The 23,589-nt window shown below is 39.6% G+C and overlaps 1 protein-coding gene across 1 annotated transcript in view; it reads left to right on the top strand.

Moving 5' to 3' along the window:
• The window catches only part of fam133b (family with sequence similarity 133 member B), a 155,610-nt gene extending 132,861 nt beyond the window's left edge, over positions 1–22,749 (top strand). Inside the window, exons 5-11 of the mRNA XM_085988506.1 lie at positions 981–1,010; positions 1,154–1,222; positions 3,394–3,492; positions 3,578–3,631; positions 4,241–4,318; positions 12,906–12,953; positions 22,043–22,749. Of these exons, the coding sequence (XP_085844632.1) occupies positions 981–1,010; positions 1,154–1,222; positions 3,394–3,492; positions 3,578–3,631; positions 4,241–4,318; positions 12,906–12,953; positions 22,043–22,126 (462 nt within the window). The 3' untranslated portion in view covers positions 22,127–22,749. The remainder of the gene's footprint in view (positions 1–980; positions 1,011–1,153; positions 1,223–3,393; positions 3,493–3,577; positions 3,632–4,240; positions 4,319–12,905; positions 12,954–22,042) is intronic.
• The last annotated feature ends 840 nt before the right edge of the window (positions 22,750–23,589 follow it).

The raw sequence follows: 23,589 nt of genomic DNA, 5'->3' as shown, positions 1-23,589 counted from the left end.
CTCTCCCAACTTTGACACAAGTCCCCAGATGTTAATGAGGAGGACTTTGCAGGATCGCCTAGGCTGGGTGTTCATTTGTTGTATCCAAATCCAATGCCTAGGTCAATGACGAGTGGTCCATTCAGTTTTATTCTTGTACTTCTTTGTAACAGTTTGATGTAACTGAGTGGCTTGCTAGACTATTTCAGAGGGCAGTTAAGAATCTGTGGGTCTGGAGTCGCATATAATCCGGACTGGGTAAGGACGGCAGGTTTCCTTCCCTAAAGTAAGTTCGTGAATCAGTTGTTTTTTTATGACGATCCGATAGCTTCATGGTCACCATTACTGATGCTAGCTATTTATTCCAGATTTATTTAATGTTTTTTTTTAAGTTTCAAATTCACAAACTGCCATGGTGGATGAAGTCACATATCCGGATTATTAGCCCAAGCCTTTGGATTACTAGTCCAGTAACCTAACCGCTACACTACTGTGCCCGTATCTGGAGCTGTTTTGTATGTGCTGTAAGAACCCCTGCTGGTTTGGATGGCAATGTCCAAATTAATATTGAGACACAAGCACCAGAGATAATGTTATCCTGCCAGTTGGACTTCTATTTCTGGGATCAGGTGCAGATGCTACAACAGTATACCTTCGCTTCCACAGTAAACCTCAACACATAGAATAAAGTGGAATGCCAATGGTATGCCATCCTTAGGTTGCAAAACTGCCGCCAATTCTTGCAGCTGCTATAAAATTGTGAAATTTTGCTAAGCTTATATTTAATTTGTAGAAGTTCAAATGTTTTCTCTGTTTGAACTTAAAATGCTATTTTTTAATATTCAGTATTTCCTTGGCAGTTTTTTTTAATACACCCCACCTGAAAAAGTAAATAATAAAAACCTTAATGTGAACTGCATAAGGTGTGTTCTACTTTGAAGAAATATTTCATTGTGCATGCCTTGTGCATTCACTAATTCTTTGCTCCTCTTCCTACCTAGAAAAAACGAAAGGAAAAGAAGAAAAGTAGGGTGAGCAAATTTTCAAAGAAACAGTTTTTTCAAATTCTTGTTCATTTGGTTTTGCCCATTCCTGTTTGCTTTTAACTGTTTTTTAATTTATATCAAATGAATGATAAATCTCACAAGCTGTACTTTTATTGTGTTTGGTCAAGCCGTCTTCATCTTCCTCCTCATCATCAAGCTCTGATTCTTCCAGCAGCTCTTCGGACACTGACGATAAGGTGAGTATGTCAGAACAGTTTTGAATCCACCACAAAATTTTCATTAAATTGAAGCCCTAAGGAAGAATGAAAGTTTAATGTGAGTACTTTTTATTCAAAGCACTCCAACGTTTTATTTTTTTTAAAAAAAAGGATTTTATGAAAATCTGATTTGATTTTTATTAAACTGTCAGTTTTCTTACTGCAAGTACCAGGGCTGTTTCGATGAGGTCTGAAATAGGAATTGCACTTGTGCATTCTGGAGCAGCAACACAGGAAATAGGGTCCATGATCAGACCAACCTGACATTGCTTAAGAGCTGTGGAACTATACTGACTGTGGTGTGGTTTCTATGGATCCTGTGGCTCCCATGCTGATCTGAATACAGAGCTTCTGCTGTTTATTATGGAGCCACTATTGGAAACATGGTGATGCTCCCTGCTTTTGATGTCACTGCAGAGGCCTAGTATCGTGGCAGACCCGATCTTAAGTGAGAGAGCTGATGCTTGTTTAAAAATGTTTTCATAAGTGTACCATTTTTTTAAAAATGATATAAAATGGAAAAATACCTCATCCTAGGCTTCCTTTGCTCTTTAAACCTCCAAGGACTACAATGTCATTTGTGCACTTCATTTACAACTCTTCTGGGATTAAGATTTTTTAATAAAATCTTAGTCTTTGGAGGGTTGAACATGAAATTAATTTGCTAGGAATATTAATAAGAAATTTGAACTTTATTCCCACTGTGTTGTTTCCAGGAATAATTACCTTTATGATTTTGTTCTGTTACATTGCAGCGACACCGACCTTTCTCATTCAAACTTTAGGTGTTTTCTGTGCAACAAAAATAATTGTTAAGGGATGAACTCACCATAGGAAATAATTTTGAACTTTTATTTATAGTGGAAACCAGTTGACCTAGTCATATCTTGAGCCCTAAATTTACTTAATAGTGCATTCATAACTGGCATGAAGCATTTTGGCTTTGCACCAGCGATGCAGTTATAATGTAACTGCAGCCTGAATCCAGATTCAGGTTCGGCTATCTGAAACTGGAGCAAAGCAGAGCGAAACTCCCCGGAAGAATTAACCTTGCCCTTGTTTTGCTTCAGAGTCAGTTTGGATCTTGATACTACTTTGCAATGACGCTAAACTTGTAAAAGTTGCACAATGCTCGTCACATTGGGGCTCCATGTTGTGTCATTAATTGGTGAACCGCAGCTTTGCACTTGTAATTCCACATATAGTGAGTTCTCTTGCTCTGTCCCAGTGTAGAAGTGGCGTGCTTTTTGTACAAGGAGTGAGAAAAATGGTCATCATGAGATATTCATGTGCATTTCTTAATGACTGGAATGGTATCGGCAGAGATCGAGGAACGAGCAGTGTGCCTTCCCTCTTGGTTACATGTGTTGTTGGGGGAAGAAAGAGTAGATTTCAGTTTGGCAGTGCTTATTTTTCCTCCAACCTTTAAAAACAGATTTCCATTTTTTACTGAAATACATTACTTTTTGTCAATTAAAAATGCAAAAATAAAAACGAAGACATGGTGAGAAACAATCACAGAATAGATAACAGGGAAAGAATTGAAAGCTTGATTTGAGAGGTTATGGTGTGATAAGCGATGAGAGCAAAGCTCCAGCAATTTCTAAACATTTAACCCTGAGCCTTGAACTTGCTCCCTGATATTTTATATAGTGAATTTCTGTTTTTTTTTGTTATTAACATTTTTGTTGCGAGAAACTCACCATTGCATCTGACATTTAAGAGGGCATTGAACACCTTTATGATTCCACAACTGGACTGTTCTGGGGAAGAATTTGGAGTCAATTACACAGATTTTATTTTTTTAAATAAAATAGATCATGATCAGGAATTTTTCTGACTTAATTTGCAAACTGTCTTTGGAGTAAAATAATCCCGGAAATGTTACCATGTTTGAGTTGAAATGTTACTGTAAGTTTTTATTATACAAGTCCAATTGTTCTATTTCTTTGGATCAGTGGCAATATGTCAACATGAAAAGCTTTTGTGAAATTTAGCTACGCTTTGGTGAGCTACGCTAACTAAGCTTTTGGTCTGGTCATCAACTGCTAATGTAGATGGTTGACATAGTACAACTATCAGCACAAGTAGAATGCATTAAAGTAAATCGATCTGCTATTGAAGTACAGAAATTGTTATGTCTATTACAGGACGAAAAGAAACACATTAAAAAGAAACGCAAGAGAAAGCATAGTACTGTGAGAAAATCCTCCGATGAATCTCGAACCGATTGTGACATGGATAGTAAGGTAGAACTATCTACCATATGCTTTGTTTTAATAGGCTGAGAGTTTATTAAAGTTGATTTAAAATTATTGGTATGTTTGTCTTAAGGAAACCACAAAGAAGAAGAAGAGAAAGATCAAGGAGGAAGCTGAAAAAGAGCGAGTGAGTAAAAGGTTCATTTATACTACAGTATTCTGTTCAGTTTAATTGTAACACTGATCTGAAAAACTTCTTGAATATGCAATACAAAGTGTAATCTATACCAGAAAATAATTTTGGTGACTTCGAGACAAGAAATTCTACCAGAGTAGACACATCCCACTTTGTATGACCTTGAGGACCTTGGCTGGAATATTCCTTCAAATGGGGAGGGGAGAAAAATCATCCACCAGCTTTTCAATTTTTTTTTTTAGTTTTAATATTCCAATTTGCATTGGGATGGCCAGGTACTGGAGTCAGGCCAATATCTTCATGCTGTTCCAGACACAGGTGCTGAAAATAACATTTCAATGCTCAACCGTGTCTCCCAGTACCCCAATGACTTCTTTCATTTGAGCAATGAAGATGGTGTTGGAAGCCAGCGTTGGGTACCGAAATATCCTCTTTCAATAGCCAGAACTTATCAACAGCAAGAAAATGGCATCCCTGAAAGCTAACATTTCTTAAAATGAGTTTGGCACAAGTGCCTTTAAGTATTGTTTAATGTTGGTCATCAAGTTGCTGAAGAAACAGCTTAAAGTCACTCCACTTTTAAATTCTCTGCTCAATTAGGATAAAAGGAAGAAGAAACGTGATCATACGCAGAGAAGATCTTCAGAGGAAGTGTCAGACTCCGCTGAACAGAATGAGGTCAGTAAATTGGCATTTTATTAACTTGGTTAACCATTTTTTTGTCCCCCAAATGTAATGAAATTTCATTTGTAATGTTTTTAACAACTTGTGAGGAGAGATTCTCTCTTTTCTGGTTGAAAAAGCACCATATTGACAATGCTGGATCTTTTAGCTTGTGGAGAGAATCTGGGTGCTGTATATTTTTGAATGGCTGCTGTTTTGTTAAACAGCAATTTGGGATTCTTCTTTGTCAGAAATACTGATTTCCTAGTGCTTCAACATAACTTTGAAAATTTAATTCAGGCCTGTTATAGAAATTTTCCATCTGGGTGTGAGACTTGGCTCATGGTAGCAAATCTCACCTCTGAGTAAGGAGGTTGTATGTTCCAGCCCCAGTCCATAATCTCAGCTGGCACTCCAGTGCAGTACTGTGGGAGTGCTCCACTGTCAGAGGTGCAGAATATTCAACTGGTCTAATGTATAGGGTGTAAATTCTTCTCTGATTTTCCCATGTAGTGAGTTCTTGATGTCAGACTTTCTGTTTAGAGAAGGCATTTCCATGAAAGCTAGGGGTCTTTAAACAAAAGCACCTCACCATCTTAAACCTGGGTGGTGCAGAAGGACTGTCAGAGGTATGATTATTTACAATTTTTTTTAAAAAGCTTGATCACCAATTGGATAGGAATGGGATTAAAGGATATGACCGTTAGTAAAAATAGAATCAAACACTGTAATATGATGGTTCCTAAAGTGGAAGTGTCATACCAAGGAAGCAGTGAAGTTCCTCAACCAGCATTGGGAGCATCCATTAGAGTTCACACATGGCTTACTCCTGTTCCTAGAACAGAAGAAATAGGAGTAGGAGTAGGCCATTCGGCCCCTTGAGCCTGCTCCGCTATTCAATAAGATCATGGCTGATCTGATCTTGGCCTCAACTCCAATTTCCTGCCTGTTCCCCATAACCCTTGACTCCCCTGTAGCTCAAATATCTGTCTATCTCCGCCTTGAATATATTCACTGACTCAGCCTCCACAGCTCTCTGGGGTAGAGAATTCCAAAGATTCATGACCCTGAGAAGAAATTCCTCCTCATCTCCATCTTAAATGGGCGACCCCTTATCCTGAAACTATGCCCCTTAGTTCGAGATTCCCCCACGAGGGGAAACAACAAATAAGATCACCTCTCATTCTTCTAAACTCCAATAGAGGCTCAACCTTTCCTCATAAGACAACCCCTTCATCTCAGGAATCAACCTAGTGAACCTTCACTGAACACACTCCAATGCAAGTATATCCCTCCTTAAATAAGGAGACCAAAACTGTCCGCAGTACTCCAGGTGTGGTCTCACCAACACCCTGTACAGTTGTAGCAAAACCTCCCTACTTTTATACTCCATCCTCCTTGCAATAAAGGCCAGCATTCCATTTGCCTTCCTAATTACTTGCTGTACCTGCATGCTAACGTTTTGTGTTTCATGTATGAGGACACCCAGATTCTTCTGTACTGCAGCATTCTGTAGTCTCTCTCTATTTAAATAATATTTTGCTTTTCTATTCTTCCTACCAAAGTGGATAACCTCACATTTTCCCACATTGGATAACGCCACATTTTCCCACATTATACTCCATCTGCCAAATTTTTGGCCACTCACTTAACCTATATATATCCCTTTTACAGACACTTTGTGTCCTCACAACTTGCTTTCCCACCTATCTTTGTATCATCAGCAAATTTGGCTACAATACACTCGGTCCCTTCTGCCAAGTCACTAATATAGATTGTAAATAGTTGAGGTCCCAGCACTGATACCTATGGCACCCCACTAGTTACAGTTTGCCAACCTGAAAATTACCCATTTATCCCGACTCTCTGTTTTCTGTTAGCCAATTCTCTATCCATCCATGCTAATATATTACCCCCAACACCATGAGCTCTTGTACAGTAACCTTTTATGTGGCACCTTATCGAATGCCTTTTAGAAATCCAAATACACGACATCTACTGGTTCCCCTTGATCCACCCTGCTCGTTACATCCTCAAAGAACTCTAATAAATTTGTCAAACACAATTTCCTTTTCATAAAACCATGTTGACTCATGAAGCCGTCTTCATTCGCTATTTTTGTTATCCGAAACAGCTGCATCTTTTTAATTCAATTCCATGCCTTTTCTCCATATTCATTAATACACTTTTCCAAGTAAGTATCTTTCTCGACAAATATTTTTGTTGTGGTTTAAATCTTTTTTTTCTTTCCTTTGCCTATGTTGAGTTCTTTTTATTTAATTTTCTTGTGTTAGTAATGTGCTCTTTGTTTATAAACGTACAACCTTTTCATTCTATTTCACACTGAGCTAACAGAAAATCTTCAATTTGGTTTTGTAACTTTCTGCAGTACCTAGTTTGTGCCCCTATGTGGCGGCATGACTTATGTTGGAGTGTGTTGCAGCAGGCTGTTCCAGCACCAACTATTGTACTGTGCTGAAACCAAGAAAAGCCTCAGTGCCAGCAAGTGGCTGGAATGGGTAGAGAAATTACATCTCTTCAATGGCAAGAACCAGCTATTGTATTAAATTAAAGGAACATTTCAGGGTAAAGGCCTTCAGTGATCTTATCTTGCAGTTTTTCTGGAGATAAGTAATGTTACTTTGCCAGCTCCCTGCTGCTCATTACATTCAGTGGAGTAGTTGGCAGAGCTGGCAACTGCAATTAAGGTAAGGAGTGTGTCTAGTTTTAGTGTTCCGGTCTTGAAAAAACATTGCACAGTAGGCTGCCCAATTAGGATTCCACCCCTTGTGTGGTAAGTTTCTTATTTTTTTAAAGTTAGCTCTGGGAGGGCGTAAAGAGTATTTTTCCCCATACATACTCTTAAGATAAAGACATTTTAGCTTGCTTATCCTACCAAGCTTCAAAGAAGGGAAGTTTCTCAAAACGTGAGGTTCTCTATCCCCGTTTCCTCCCCTCCCCCCCCCCCCCCCCCCCCCCCCCCCCCCCTCAAAGATGGCTGTCAGAAAGCATTTATCGATGTTGCATGTATAAAAATACATTTACTGGGCAGACAATCTTAGCAGTGGCAGAATTTGCATCTATGCATGGACACAATCTGCAGGGGGCTCTGTGTATGTGCGTGATAGAAACAATAACAGTTATACGCAAGTATGGGAGGCCATCTTTATTCAAAAGTGCATTCATATAAACAGCAATTACAGTACAGATGTACAGAATGTTAAAAATCTTCTGTTTGTATTTTAATTATAAATTCTTATGTCCTTGTTTGTACTAGGATATGGTAGCACAGTGGTTATGGTACTGGACGAGCAACCCACAGGTCATATGCTCAAATACCCCACCCCCACAATGACAAGTTATTTAATTGAATTCAATAAATCTGCTAATTTGTGGGCTAGCAAGCAATATTGATCATGCTGAGGAATGTTGTTTAAAAAAACTCAGCTGGTTCACTAATGTCCTTCAGGGAAGAAAACCTGCTGGCCTACATGTGACTCCAATCCCACAGTATGTGATTGGTTTGTAATGCCTTCTGAAGTATCCCCCACCATCTTCTTGCTATTGTCACCCGCATTCCAAGAACAAGTGAGGAGGAAAAAGCTTTCCATTCTGTAATTACACCCCTGCGCCTCCAGGCCCCACAAGAGTAATGTGGGCGTTCTCCCTGATGTCTTGCCCTCTACCATCTCCCAGACCCCCTGTTGTCCATAGCTGCTCCCTTGCCTACTTTATCCAGCACAAAAACAGATGCAAGAAAAGACAGACACGCCATAACTGAAATCGAGAAATTTAAGGCCAGATGTGGAATTGAAACGTTAACTTCTCTTGTTGAGGCCTCCCTAGATCCGCTCACGCTCCTCCTTTCTTTTCTCAAACAATAATCATGCAGATGTGGCAAGAGGGCAGGAACAAGACCTAGACCAAAACAGTGCAAACGGAGATTGGGCAAAGAAACATGAGTAGACAGGGAATTAGCATATGAAGTCAAACATATCTGGACTAACAACATCACAAAAATGGCAAAAACACAGATGTGGGCAAATGTATCAGACCAAAAAGAGAGACAACCAATAAAAAGAAAACAGCAATAACAGAAATTAACATGTAGTAACACATCAAAGGCAGATGTATCGGGAGCATAGAAGCAAAAGAATACAGAGCACAACATAACCTCATCCTGCACCAGATTAGATGCAAAGATAGTCATATCAAGCATTACAGCCCACATTTTCCTCCGCACCTACCTTTTTAAAAAAAAAAAAAAAAATATCAACCTCAGTGACTCTCTTCACTAAGCATGCCACATCAATCACTTCCCAACCAAAATAAAACAAAAAAAAGAACCAGGAAAGCAAAAGAGGAAACGGATACAAAAACACGACACACAAAGGCATGGGATACATCAAATCCTCTGGCCTACAGTTGACAACTAGTCATATATTGAAGTTCTTGAATTTAGTGTTTGTTGTACCTACTTCCTGTTGTGACACTTTTGCTATTGCACTTTGTGGATTAGCTCAAAGTACAGCAGCAGCAGATCAGAACTGACGAAACTGATAGGTTCTGTTCCTCCTAACTCAGGATAATACTGCTCCGATCTATTTAGGTAGCCTTTTAAAACATTTTAACTTAAACTTTTCTATTCTTCCTTCCCCAATATTCACAGCTGTCTCTGCTTCCCACCACCTCATCCTGAGCCTACCTACTTTTAGCCATCCCTATGAAGCCCATCCTCACCACCGGGGGGGCGCGACAGGGGGGTGCACGGGGATGTCCCAGTATTGGGTAACACTGAAAAGAAGGTTCTAATTTCTGGGAGGGAGGTTTCAGAGTCTGGAAGGGGTGCTTAGGGCATTGAGGGGGGTGAAGGTTTGGCACCATTGGCAAAGAGACAGGGCCTGGCAGTATTAAGGGAGAGGAGACACCAGGATAACTTCAGCTGATTCGCCCCAGACTCTCTTGGGCCATTAGAGCATCCTTCATTCGTCCCAGGTTGTTAATCCAGTTCAAAGCCTAAAGCACTTTAATACTGCAGTTTGTGACCATTTACTTCTATGTCACATCACAGCTATATTTGACCGGAGTATTTAGAATTGGATAATGCAGGTGATTATCTTATCGAGGACAAAAAAAGTGACGTGATTAAAGGCGAAAGAAACAATGAACAGACGAGCTTGCATTTATGCCCTCTGACGTGCTTAAAAACCAATTCATTATTTTTGAAGTGTAGTCACTTGTTACGTAGGCAACTGTAGGAGCCAATTACTGCATAGTAAGGTTGCACAAACCGCAAATGGAATAAATGATCTGCTACGCTGGTTTGGTGGTATATTTAAACTTAAATCTGGGTTCCTGCTCACAATGGGAATCTGCTTTTGGGTAGCACAGGGCAGGATTCCCAATAGGTCTGCAAGAATCCATGTTTTATTTAAACTAAATTGTGTGATTTAAATAAACCTATGGCTTTCAGCATAGTGTGGGAAAGCCCATCTAATTTTTTTAATCATTTTGGGGAAGGGGAAGAATTCTCCTTCAACACTCTTTCCTATTCACCAGAGGTCCTGTGCCTATTTTACATGGTACAGCATTTCCTTTTATTGCCCTGCTAACTCATGCCTTCCCTGGTTGAAATTCCATAAAGAATGAAAGAAAACTTGCATTTATATCGGCCCGTAATTTCCAATAGGAGGTTTCCTGCGTGCGGATGCCTCCTATTGGAAAAAATCTCCGCACTTACCTGAGGGCTCCCGAGGTCAGGACACTTCCGATGCTGGGCCTCGCCACAGTCAAAACGGACAGGGCCCATGTCTCCCGGGGCGCATGCAGTTCGCAAGCATCCCTGGGATCACGTGGGCCAGGCGAGCCAATGAAAGAAGGGAATCCCCCTTCATAGACTGATACCTGGGATGGCAGGAATGACGTATGAGGAGAGATTGGGTCGATTGGGCTTATACTCGCTGGAGTTTAGAAGAATGAGAGGGGATCTCATTGAAACTTATAAAATTCTGACAGGACTGGACAGACTGGATGCTGGAAGGATGTTCCTGATGGCCGGGGAGTCCAGAACTGGGGGTCACAGTCTAAGGATAAGGGGTAAGCCATTTAGGACAGAGATGAGGAGGAATTTCTTCACCCAGAGAGTGGTGAACCTGTGGAATTCTCTACCACAGAAGGCAGTGGAGGCCAATTCATTAAATATATTCAAGAAGGAGTTGGATATATTTCTTAAGGCTAAAGGGATCAAGGGATATGGGGAGAGGACAGGGTACTGAATTTGGATGATCAGCCATGATCTCATTGAATGGTGGAGCAGGCTCGAGGGGCCGAATGGCCTACTCTTGCTCCTATCTTCTATGTTTCTATACTTTTGACAGATAGACCTGTCAAAAGTATGAATGGGGATCACTGAAAAAAGACACTAAAACATTAAATACATTTTTTTTAAATCACGTTTTTAAAATGAGTTAAAATTACATTAAATTAAAAATTTTAAACATTTAATTTTTTGAAAAAAGTAACTAAAGTTTTTAAAGATTTCTAAGGGTTTTCAGCGGTCGGAGGTTCTGCAGAAAGCGAAGCTCTCCACCCACAGAGGCCTTTCTCCAGGGCAGGCATCCGATCTGTCAAGAGGATTCTTGACAGATCAGAAATGCCGGTTTTCAGTGCATGCACTTCGCATGCCTGAAACTGGCATTTCCGATGTCCCTATGGGTGTGTACACAGCTCGTACACACCCGTAGACATCGGAAAATACGGGCCATAGCGTTTTTCACATCGTAGGGACATTCCAAAGCACTTCACAGCCAGTGGATTATTTTTCAAGTGCAATCACTGTTGTAATGTGGTCAATTTGTGCACAACAAAGTGCCACAAACAACAATGAGGTATATGACCAGATCATTTCTGTTAGTGGTGTTGGTTGAAGGATAAATGTTGGCCACGGCACTTTCTGTCTGCGGCCCAACTGCATCTCCCAAAATGGAATTAACCTCATGGTTTTCCTTGGCTTTTTCTTCCTGGCAACTCTTGCCATATCTTTTGTCTGGTTACTGTTGATGTGCTTAAACTTGCTTTTGGTGTCTGACTTATAAACTTAGTTTATTGTTATAATAATATCCTGCTGTATAAAGTGTGCTGTTGACCTTTTTTTCTTTCTAATTTTTCTTTTTTTTTTAAATCCTTGCATGATGTATTGCAAAAATTACAAAACTAAAGTTTTTTTTTTACATTGGAAACCCTTCTCTTACCTCCATTTTTGGGGTGAGAACAATTTCCAATAAATTGGGTATTCATAAGCTTTAAAAAAAAAAGCTACAAAGGCATTATCTTTCCTGAAGACTAAAGGTTAAGAGCAATAGGTCATGGTTAAAACCAAATCAATCCATGACCCAGAAGCTGATGGTACACAGATAAATATACTAATCTGCGGCACAGTAAGAATTAAAATTTAATCTTTAAAGGTGTGCCTGTTTGGGATGTGCAGTATTGTGATTGAAAACATGATTATATTTCTTACAGAATCCAATAGTTTATTCTGGTTACTTGGCTGTTGAACATGTTTAGCAGATGGGTAGACCACTGTGAATTGTGCAAGAAGCAAAAGATAGGCTTGCGTTTTATATAGCTCTGCCTTGCATCTCAGAAATGTCCCAAAATGCTTCATACAATTAATTACTTTTTAGAGTGGAGTAACTGTTACATAGGCAAATATGCCAGCCATTCTGTGCACAGAAAGATCACACACAGCAAAAAGATGAATGATCAATTAATTTAGTTTTGTGGTGTTGGTTGAGGGAAGAATTTTGGCCCAAACACTGGAAAACTCCCAACTCCAGTGCCATGGGATTTTTTTTAAACATCTACCTGAATAACTGAAAAGGGCAGACAGGACCTTGGTTTCAAATCTCATCTGAAGGGCAGTATCTCTGAGATTGCAGTGGAGTATAGCCAAGATTTTTTTGTGCTTCGAGAGTGACTTGAAAGCACAACCTTCTAATAATATCACCTGAGCGAAACTGAGCTTCACCCCCCCTTGTGTTTATTTTATTAAAAGGTATTTAAAACATGCCTACAGTAAATGTGAAGTTTAACAATTGTAATGACTTAAAGAACAAATATAATTTTAAAAATCAGACCTAAGTAACATTGCTGTGTTACAGTTTCAAGGGACATTTATTTGTATTTGAGTTGTACAGATTTCCTATGTACAGGAAACTTTCTGGTATCCGGCACTGACGGGACCGAGCTGGTGCCGTTAGATCAAAATTGCCATATAAACCAGCGCTAATGTTAAAACATACAGAGCTTTTCAGCTCCGTGTGAATCAACAAACCCTGTTGCTTAGCAACAGCTTCAAAACAGTCGGCTGCAGCTGCAAGCGTCTCTAGCTGAAGCTGTTGCTTAGCTACAGACCTTGCAGAGCCTGACTGGGGGGGAAAAAAAGCAACGAGAAGTAAAAAAAAACTTATAGAAAACGGCTCCTGAATTTTGCCAGTAGATAGAGCTTCCCGGACTTTTAACCTCCGGTTAAACGAAAGTTTCCTGTATTTCTTTTAGGTCGTCAACTGTATTTCATTAATGAGCACATTTATTTTTTAAGGCACACTCAAGGAAAAAGAAAAATAGTGGAGAGAGAGATAAAACTGCAGTAAGTATTAAACCCCTCCTATAAGCCATAATGTAATAAAATTGGCAGTACACTGATCCCTCGTTACATTACTTGTTACTAATAACTACATTTCCCTTTTTTTCCATCTCTCCACCACACAAATGTGTTCAAGGTGCTGAAACCCGAAATTATACTGTTGCTATTTAACTTCCTCAATATAGCAACATGATTATATTTCTAACGGAATACAACTGTTTATTCTGGTTACTTGACTGTTGAGCATGTCTGCATTCTCCCTATGGTGCTTGGGGGGGGAAAGAGTAGAAATGAATGCTGTGTACAATAATGGACTAGAAATTGCAATCGGAGGTGTACCTCCGGAGAACGCCTCCGACCCACGAAAGAATTATGAAACTACCTGATGGTGGCAAAGCTGCGAAAATTTACTGTCTCGGGCCTCGGGGCAGAGGGCAGCGGAATGGCCCATGGATCCCAGGGATGCAGACGGTGCGGAAGCATACCTGGGATCACATGAGCCTGGTCCTCCAATCACAAAGCAGAATTCCATTTTATTCAATTACGAAGGGAATCCCCTAATGAGAGGCAATGGAATCCCGAAATCTAATAATTATACCATTTACAGATTGGAGTTTTATTTGTAATTACCTTCATTCCACCAACCTCACTAAAAAATTATATGTTTTGATAATTTTATACATCATTAAAACTGTAATCCGTGCCAATATTTGCATAAACTCATTTCATGCAGTGTATGTGCATAATTTACGATCTGTAAATGTTTAATTAATGGTTTAGATATCCTCTTACACTGATGCAAACTGTGCCTGCTCGCATGAACCGTTACACTTCTATACGCAATCGCTGGCCAGTCGGCAGACAAATAGCCCAACTCTGAACCAGCAATTGCTTTTTCGTGGTCCCCGCGGATGGCCTGTCAATGCGTACGTTGACGGGCTGCATGCGGAAATCCCGAACTTGCGGTGGATTTCAAAGGGAATACAACGGTGTACTCTGAGAGTACGCCATCATACACACCAAAATTTCAGGGCCTGTAACTGAAAAGATTTTTGTTACACAAATGCACAATGCCTGACTGATGAGATGTGGGTTGCAGCCTAATTTCGTTACATGGTGAGTTCCTGATTTTGGCCAAGCCATTGGGGTAAATTGCCAAATAGATGCTGGGCCTTCCTCAGTCCTGGGAACAAGGAGAGGAAAGATGGACAGCGAGCCAAAAGGTATCCACTTGTGCCGCTCCTAGAAATTATTAAGGAGAGAAATTGTTAGGAAACAACAAACAGTGGGTGATAAAGATTATGATTAGATACTAACACATTAGCAGATTAATCTCTAGATTCTCTTTACTAATTAATGTCCGCAATGTCATCCATGCATTATTGGCCATCTGTGAATATTTCTGGGAATTTATCTTAATTTAATAGATTTTGCCCAAAACTTCAGTATTTTAGTTCTTTTCAATAAAGGGATTTTTGGAAGTTGCTTGTGATAGAGTGCACATGATTGTGTTGTTGGTGCCTATGTGTATGTAAATATTTACATGAGCTGCCTAGTCTAATCTCACTTCCTTGTTCATTCCCCATATTTTTGATTATTCCTCTTTGATAAACAACTCTCTAATTCACTATTGTAAAAAATGGAGTCTGCTTCAATAACAATTTGTGGCAGAGAATTGCAAATATCACCTCTATCAAAATTATTTTCTAATCTTCGCTTTAATTCTTTCTGTGATTATGTTTAAATTTTCCCTCTTGTTACTGTCTTGTGGACCAGTGAAAATAATCTATAACTATTCACTTTATCTTAACCCTTCATAATCCTGAAGACCTCCATCAGGGTCACCTGTTAACCTTCTCAGCTCTAGTGAAAATGTCCTAACTTGTCAATTCTCTCTTCATAATGCATAACCCCTCATCCCTAGTAACATCCTAGTGAATTCACATTGTACATTGCCATTGCTTTTATATCTTTCCAAGAATGAGGTGCCCAAGACTCAGTGCAGTTCTTCCAGCTGTGACTGAATTACGGTGGTCTTCTAGTTTATTATTGCCTCGTTGCCCTTGTATTCCATGCGTCTAGATGTAAAACAAGGATTTTGTTGACATTTTATGTCCTCCTCTCCTTGCAGTCCCACCTTTAATCACGTGTAATTGCACATAAGGCCCCTTTGCTGTTTTACTCTTATTTAAAATCTTGCTATTTAAGATGTTTTTCCTTTCCCTAATCTTCCAAATATTATTACTTAGCATTTTTTGCATGTTAAACTGCATCTGCCACCTATCTGCCCTATCTGTTGTCCTGCAATCTCAATTTTTCATGTGGGGAAGATGCAAAGAACGGCAAAGGGTCACAACAGATGGTAAGAGCTACAAAAAGGGAGTATGAAAAGAAACTTGCAAGGGATATCAAAGCCAACACGAAGAATTTTTACAATTATATTAGGAAAAAGAGGGTAGTCAAGAGCAATGTTGGCCCCTTATAAACTGAAAGCGGTGATATTGTCAATGATAAGGAAATGGCGAACATGTTGAATAATTACTTTGCGTCAGTATTTACAGTAGAGGAAGACTTCAGCATGCCGGAAATCCCAAGGAATCTAATATTGAATCAGGGACTCAATAAAATTAACGTAAAATAACAGTAATGAAGAAAATAATGGCACTAAAGAGTGACAAATCCCCAGGACCAGATGGTTTCCATCCCAGGGTTTTAAAAGAAGTAGGTAAGCACATTGCAGATGCCCCAACTATAATCTTCCAAAGTTCTCTCGATTCAGAAACACTTCCTTTAGATTGGAAAATTGCGCACTCCGCTATTTAAGAATTGTGAGAGAGGGAAACCAGGGAATTATAGACCAGTTAGCTTAACGTCTGTTGTCGGGAAATTGCTCGAGTCTATAATTAAGGATAGGGTAACTGAACAACTCAAATTTTCGGTTAATCAGAGAGAGCCAGCATGGATTTGTGAAAGGTAGGTCATACCTGACAAACCTGATTGAATTTTTTGAGGAGGTGACTAAAGTAGTGGACAGGAGAATGTCTATGGATATTATTTATATGGACTTCCAGAAGGCATTTGATAAAGTCCCACATAGAAACTGTTAACTAAGGTAGAAGCCCACAGAATTGAGGGCAAATTATTCAACTGGTTAGGAAAGTGGCTGAGCGGCAGGAGACAGAGAGTAGGGATAATGGGTAGGTACTCAAATTGGCAGGACATGACTAGTGGTGTCCCGCAGGGAGCTGTGTTGGGGCCTCAACTATTCACAGTATTTATTAACCACTTAGATTATGGCATAGATTATGACACAAAGATAGGTAGCATTGTAGGCAGTGTAAATGGAAAGCATAAAATTACAAAGGGATATCCATATATTAAGTGAATGAGAAAAACTGTGGCAAATTGATTTCAATGTAGGCAAAGGTTATCCACTTTGGACCTAAAAAGGATAGAACAGGGTACTTTCTAAATGGTGAAAAGCTAAAAACAGTGGATTTCCAAAGAGACTTGGGGGTTCAGGTACATCGATCATTAAAATGTCATGAACAGGTACAGAAAATAATCAAAAGGGCTAATGGAATGCTGGCTTTTATATATAGAGGACTAGAATACAAGGGGGTAGAAGTTGTGCTGCAGCTATACAAAACCCTGGTTAGACCACACCTGGAGTACTGTGTTCAGTTCTGGGCACCACACCATAGGAAGGATGTATTGGCTTTGGAGGGAGTGCAGCGTAGGTTTACCAGAATGATACCCAGACCCCAAGGGTTAAGTTACGAGGAGCAGTTACATAAATTAAGGTTGTATTCCCTAGAAATTAGAAGGTTAAGGGGTGATCTGATTGAAGTTTTCAAGATATTATGGGGAACAGATGGGGTAGATAGAGAGAAACTATGTCTGCTGTTTGGGGATTCTAGGACTAGGGGGCATTGTCTAAAAATTAGAGCCAAACCTTTGAGGAGTGAAATTAGAAAACACATCTACACACAAAGGGTGGTAGAAGTTTGGAACTCTCTTCCTCAAACAGCAATTGATGCTACATCAATTGTTAATTTTAAATATGAGATTGCTAGCTTTTTGTTAACCAGAGGTATTAAGGGATATGGGCCAAAGGCTGGTATATGGAGTTAGGTCGCAGATCAGCCATGATCTCATCGAATGGCGGAACAGGCTCAAGGGGCTCAGTGGCCTACGCCTGTACCTATGTTCCCATGTGCCTTCAATTTGATGTCATCAGTTTAAACTATATTTTTTCTGTATTCTCCCTTATGTTTATTACATACCTCTTTTAAAAATATATTTTTTGCTCTAACCTCTATTTAGCTATGTCTTTAACATGCCTCTTTATTTGAAGTTGGAATATGTTTAACCCTGTACCCTTACCCATCAGTATTGAAATATCTCCAACTGCTAGTCCACGGTCTGATCTATATTTTTTTCCAAGCAATTATTCTGAGCTAGGATCTCTTTTATTCCACTGAAATTAGCTAATTTTCTCTCCAACACTTCTGCAGTTGACATCTCTCTTCCTTTTCTTCTTCCAAGCACCAAGGGGGATTGATAAATGCAGCTGCAGTGGAATAAAATACAAAACAGAATTGTTCCACATAACTTTTCTAACCTAAATTTGTCCACATCAGTTGAGTAAAAAATAGCTTCTTTTGTTAGAAGATTCTCCTGAACCACTTTCACTGAAAGTTTTTCCGTTTACCTCTGTTGCCCTATGTCCCTCGTTATATTTTTTTATATTCCATTGCTCGTTAAGGTTGGGACTCAAATTTGAAATTGCAAAGCAGCTGTTTAAACTGCTGCATTAAGAAATCACTCACTGAACCACAATAACCCTATTATATCTTCTAATATACTATGATTATATAGAATATAATGGTTACAGCACAAAAGGAGGCCATTCGGCCCAACGAGCCCGTGTAGGCTCTCTGCAAGAGCACTTTAGCTAGTCCCACTCCACCGCCCTTTCCCCGTAGCCCTGCAATTGTTTTTCCTTCAGGTACTTATCCAATTCCCTTTTGAAAGCCACAATTGAATGTGCCTCCACCACCCTTTCAGACAGTGCATTCCACTCGCTCCGTAAAAAGGTTTTTTCTCATGTTGCCTTTGGTTCTTCTGCCAATCATCTTAAATCTGTGTCCTCTGGTTCTCAACCCTTCTTCAATTGGGAACAGTTTATCTCTATCTGCTCTGTCTAGACCCCTCATGATTTTGAACACCTCTATCAAATCTCCTCTCAACCTTCTCTGCTCTAAGGAGAACAACCCCAGCTTCTCCAATCTATCCATGTAACTGATGTCCCTCAGCCCTGGAATCATTCTTGTAAATCTTTTCTGCACCCTCTCTAAGGCCTTCACATCCTTTCTAAAGTGCGGTGCTCAGAATTAGATACAATACTCCAGTTGAGGCCAAACCAGTGTTTTATAAAGGTTCTTCATGACTTCCTTTCTTTTGTACTCTATGCCTCTATTTATGAAGCCCAGGATCCCGTATGCTTTTTTAACCACTTTCTCAACCTGCCCTGCCACCTTCAATGATTTGTGCACATATAGCCCCATGTCTCTCTGTTCATGCACCCCCTTTAGAATTGTACCCTTTAGTTTATATTGCCTCTCCTTGTTCTTCCTACCAAAATGTATCACTTGGCACTTTTCTGCATTAAATTTCATCTGCCACGTGTCCGCCCATTCCACCAGCCTGTCTATGTCTTCTTGAATTCTATCACTATCCTCACTCACTGCTCACGATACTTCCAAGTTTTGTGTCATTTGTAAATTTTGAAATTGTGCCCTGTACACCCAAGTCTAAGTCATTAATATATATCAAGAAAAACAGTGGTCCTAGTATTGACCCCTGGGGAACACCACTGTGTACCTTCCTCCAGTCTGATAAACAACCGTTCACCACTACTCTCTGTTTCCTGTCACTTAGCCAATTTCGTATCCATACTGCCACTGTCCCTTTTATTCCATGGGCTTCAACTTTGCTAGCAAGCCTATTATGTGGAACTTTATCAAATACCTATGGTAGTCCGTGTACACCACATCAACCCTCTCTGTTACCTCATCAAAAAACTCTTATCAGATTAGTTAAACACGATTTGCCTTTAACAAATCCATGCTGGCTTTCCTTAATTAATCCACACTTGTCCAAGTGACTGTTAATTTTGTCCTGGATTATTGTTTCTAAAAGCTTCCCCACTACTGAGGTTAAACTGACTGGCCTGTAGTTGCTGGGTTTATCCTTGCACCCTTTTTTGAACAATGTAACATTTGCAAATCTCCAGTCCCTCTGGCACCATCCCCGTATCCAAGAAGGATTGGAAGATTATGGCCACTATCTCTGCATTTTCCACCTTTACTTCCCTCAACATCCTAGGATGCATCCCATCTGCTCCTGGTGACTTATCTACTTCAAGTACAGCCAGCCTTTCCAGTACTTCTTTATCAATTTTTATCCCATCCAGTATTTCAACCATCTCCTCTTTCATAATGACTTTGGCAGCATCTTCTTCCTTGGGAAAGACAGATGCAAAGTACTCATTTAGTACCTCAGCCATGCCTCCATGCACAGGTCTCCATTTTGGTCCCTAATCGGCCCCACCCCTCCTCTTACTACCCGTTTACTATTTATATGCCTATGGAAGACTTTTGGATTTCCTTTTATGTTAGCTGCCAATCTATTCTCAAACTCTCTCTTTGCCCCTCTTATTTCCTTTTTCCACTTCTCCTCTGAGCTTTCTATATTCAGCCTGGTTCTCACTTGTATTCTCAACCTGACATCTGTCATACGCCCCCTTTTTCTGCTTCACCTTACCCTCTATCTCTTTCATCATCGAGGGAGCTCTGGCTTTGGCTGCATTATCTTTCCCCCTCGTGGGAACGTACCTCGACTGTACCTAAACCATCTCCTCTTTAAAGGTAACCCATTGTTCAATTGAAGTTTTGCCTGCCAATCTTTGATTCCAGTTAACCTGGGCCAGATCCATTCGCAACCCACTGAAATTGGACTTCCTCCAATTAAATATTTTTACTCTAGATTGCTCCCTGTCCTTTTCCATAGCTAATCTAAACCTTATGATACTGTGATTACTGTTTCCTAAATGTTCCCCTACTGACACTAGCCCCACCTCATTCCCCAGAACCAGATCCAGCAATGCCTCCTTCCTCGTTGGGCCGGAAACGTACTGATCAAGAAAGTTCTCCTGAACACACTTCAGAAATTCTTCCCCCTCTCTGCCCTTTACACTATTACTATCCCAGTGTATATTAGGATAGTTGAAGTCTCCATTATCACTACTCTATAGTGCTTGCAGCTTTCTGTAATTTCCCTGCAAATTTGCTCTATATCCTTCCCACGAGTTGGTGGCCTATAGCATGCACCTAGTAGTGTAATGGTACCTCTATTGTTTCTCAACTCTAACCAAATAGATTCTGTCCTTGACCCCTCCAGAATATCCTCTCTCTCCAGCACTGTAATATTCTCCTTAATTAATATGGCCACCCCACCTCCTTTCTTCCCTTCCCTCCCTATATTTCCTGAACACCTTGTATCCAGGAATATTTAGTACCTAATCCTGCCCTTTTTTGAGCCAGGTCTCGGTTATCGCCACAACATCATATTCCCATGTGTCTATTTGCGCCAGCAGCTCACCAACTTTATTTACCACACTTCGTGCGTTTGCACACATGCACTGTAAACCTATCTTAGACCTTGTATTCTCTCTTGGTCTGACCCACCTAATACCGTACTATTTCTTACTCTAGTGCTATCTGTCTCTCCCAATCTTTTGTGCACCTTGTTTCTCCTTTCTAATGCTACATCCTGGCCCATCCTCCTGCCAAATTAGTTTAAACCCTCTCCAACAGCACTAGCAAACCCTCCCTGCCAGGACATTGGTCCCTGCTCTATTGAGGTGCAACCCATCCGGCCTGTACAGGTCCCACTTCCCATATAAAACATGCATTATTTATCCCTGATTAATAGATGTCTAAATATTCTGCCAGTTTATTGTTTTGTACATTTAACTAGCTTTCAAAATTCCAAAATATCCTTATGTTTAGGATGCCTTTCTGACATGCTGAACAAGTTTTGCCTGTCTTAGTAGTGAATTAAAACTGTGCTCTATCTTTCGGTCTTCCTAATGAATTAACTTCCAGTTCAAATGCATCCCTTTTAGGTCATCTGGGGTTAAGTACACTGCAGTCGTATAAAGCATGACAATACCATTTTCAGATTTCTCTCTTTCCTCCCCCCAAAATAGATGGGGAGATTACACATGCTTCCGAAGGGTATAGTAACATAATTCAATGCTTGGACCCTAGAATTCAATTCACTAATGAAAAGTAAAAATAGTCAATGACTTGTCTTGCTCAGGTATCATCTCCTTTCCAATGCCTCTGCCACTGATTTTATGATCCTCTCTGCAAAATAAAGGCATACAGGCATACATATATAAAGGCATACAGTTAGTTTGTACACTGCAGTAGTTATTTGTTGCTAACCTATGTTCATGATGCAAGCTACATCTCTGAAAAGGAGCAAGATTGTTTGAAAATATAATTTAAAAATTAGCTGAAGTTCATGTTCTCTGATGACTAGGAAGCTTGTTATATAAATCTGCTATTAACTACAAGAGAATGGTCTATCAAAACTCAGCCAAATCTTTGCAAAAAACATAGATAATGCTCAGTCCTCCAGATTCATCAGGGGTTCTTTGTTCTGTATGATGCACGTATTTGGAAGAGGGGTTTTTAGATAATCAGTACAGTATATTATCCAGAAAGATCTCAAATGATAGCTTCCCATCAAGACGGATGAGCTATCTGATTCAGGGAGTGTGTGAATACTAATGGGAGTTTGGAGAGTACCTCAACATAAATGCTACCATGTACAGAACAGAATAAGTAAGCTTACTCCATGCTAGTTACTTTGGCCAAAATTTACAGACAAACATGTTATCTCAATAGACGTTTTCTATGACACTTGGAGAAGTATTATAGGGTAAGGCATCAGTCTGGATTATGTGATCTCTCAATACTGTCTTTTATACTGATAGCATTTTTTTAAATTTTATTAAGGAGAAATTAAAGAAGAAAAAGAAGCACAAGAAACATGGAAAAAAGAAAAAAAAAGTATTCAGTTCAGATTTAGATACAGCATGAGATAAGAATGAATAAAATTATTTTAAAAAGTGGATCTTTAGGTTCTTCATTGAATTCTGCAAGCTGCATGGCGAAGACCTGAAAAGTTGAGGTGGAAAAGGACTTGAACACTACTTTATTGCATGATTTTCCAAACTCTGCTTGCATTTGCAAACATTTGTAACTTTACAAGTTGCTTTTATTTATCTAAGGTGATGAACAACAAATAAGCCTCTGTGATTTTTTTTTTGTAGGGTTCAAGTTTACCAACTGTGAACATTTTTGATAAGTAAGATAGTCCCTTGCTAACTTGTTTAAATGTGAGATGATCCAACTGTATTTGCCTATAGTGTCTGAATCTGAACTTCATTGATCATTTCCAATTTATTAGCAGTTCCATATTACTGTGTTACTGGTTAACTTTACAGAAAGTGATGCTCGTTGGCCTGATGCTGTCTGACCTACACTAGAAAGTTACTTTTGTATAATTTCTTGATCCTTTTAGCTCAACAGACCTAAGTTTTCAGTTATGTTTTAGTTTGAAATTTGTTTCTGAATGGGAAGTAGTATCATTCCTAATAAAGTATTGACCTGAGAGTTTTATAACTTTGTAAAATATATAAAATAAACCTTAAAATATCTTCCTTATTTGTCTGCAGTTGTATGTCAACAAAAGGGGTGGTGGGCAAGAGTTTAAAGTAGGTCATTGACTATTGATACACTTGGAGATTTAAATAGTAAGCCGTATTGCTAAAAGTAATAATTTGAAACATTCCCTGCATTAATATTGTTAACAAAAAGGTTACAGGACTGATTATAATTTCCATCTTCAAAATTGTTTAAATATAAGTGTTGACCTATTGATATGGAAATAGTTGCTATTTTACAAGTTAGATTAATATAAGCTTATTTTTAAACTAGCTTCAGTAATTATTTTGAGTTTATTTAACCTTTTGCCTACAAATAGAACATTCTTGTCATTCCACCAGGGAAAATGATTACTATATACTGATACAAAGATGTGACAAGTGTTATATTTACAGAAACTGTGTGCTATGCTCAAGAATAAATCTATTATAAATACAAATAGATGTCCCATGAAGTTGCTCATGGTGAGTCAAAGACTTTGCTGTTTGATAACAATGGGGCCGTTTCTGCCATATAGGAGTCATCAGGGTCACTGATTTATGGTGACTAAATAAGTCTGAAAAAACAGATCAGTGCTTTTCATCTTAAGAACAGAGATGCAAACCGAGAACTTAATGGCCCAGAAATTCAGGTCGGGGGCTTCCCGTGCGTGCAAGTCCCCGATCTGCACTTACCTACCGTGCCGGCCGTTGAGCTGTGGGCTCCCGTGGAATTCCGATCCGGGGCCTGGTCAAGCTGCCGGCACGCAGTGCTTGCGTATCCCAGGGGCGCACTTAGTTCGATGCGTCCCCTGGGATCACGTGGGCCATGGGCAGCCAATCGGAGCAGGGAATGCT

This window comes from Somniosus microcephalus, chromosome 5 (genome assembly GCF_052327205.1).
Source record: "Somniosus microcephalus isolate GS21.2 chromosome 5, FLI_Smic_1.0, whole genome shotgun sequence".
Taxonomy (NCBI): domain Eukaryota; kingdom Metazoa; phylum Chordata; class Chondrichthyes; order Squaliformes; family Somniosidae; genus Somniosus; species Somniosus microcephalus.
The sequence above is the reverse complement of the archived record's forward strand: the minus strand, read 5'-3'. Positions and strand labels throughout refer to the sequence as shown.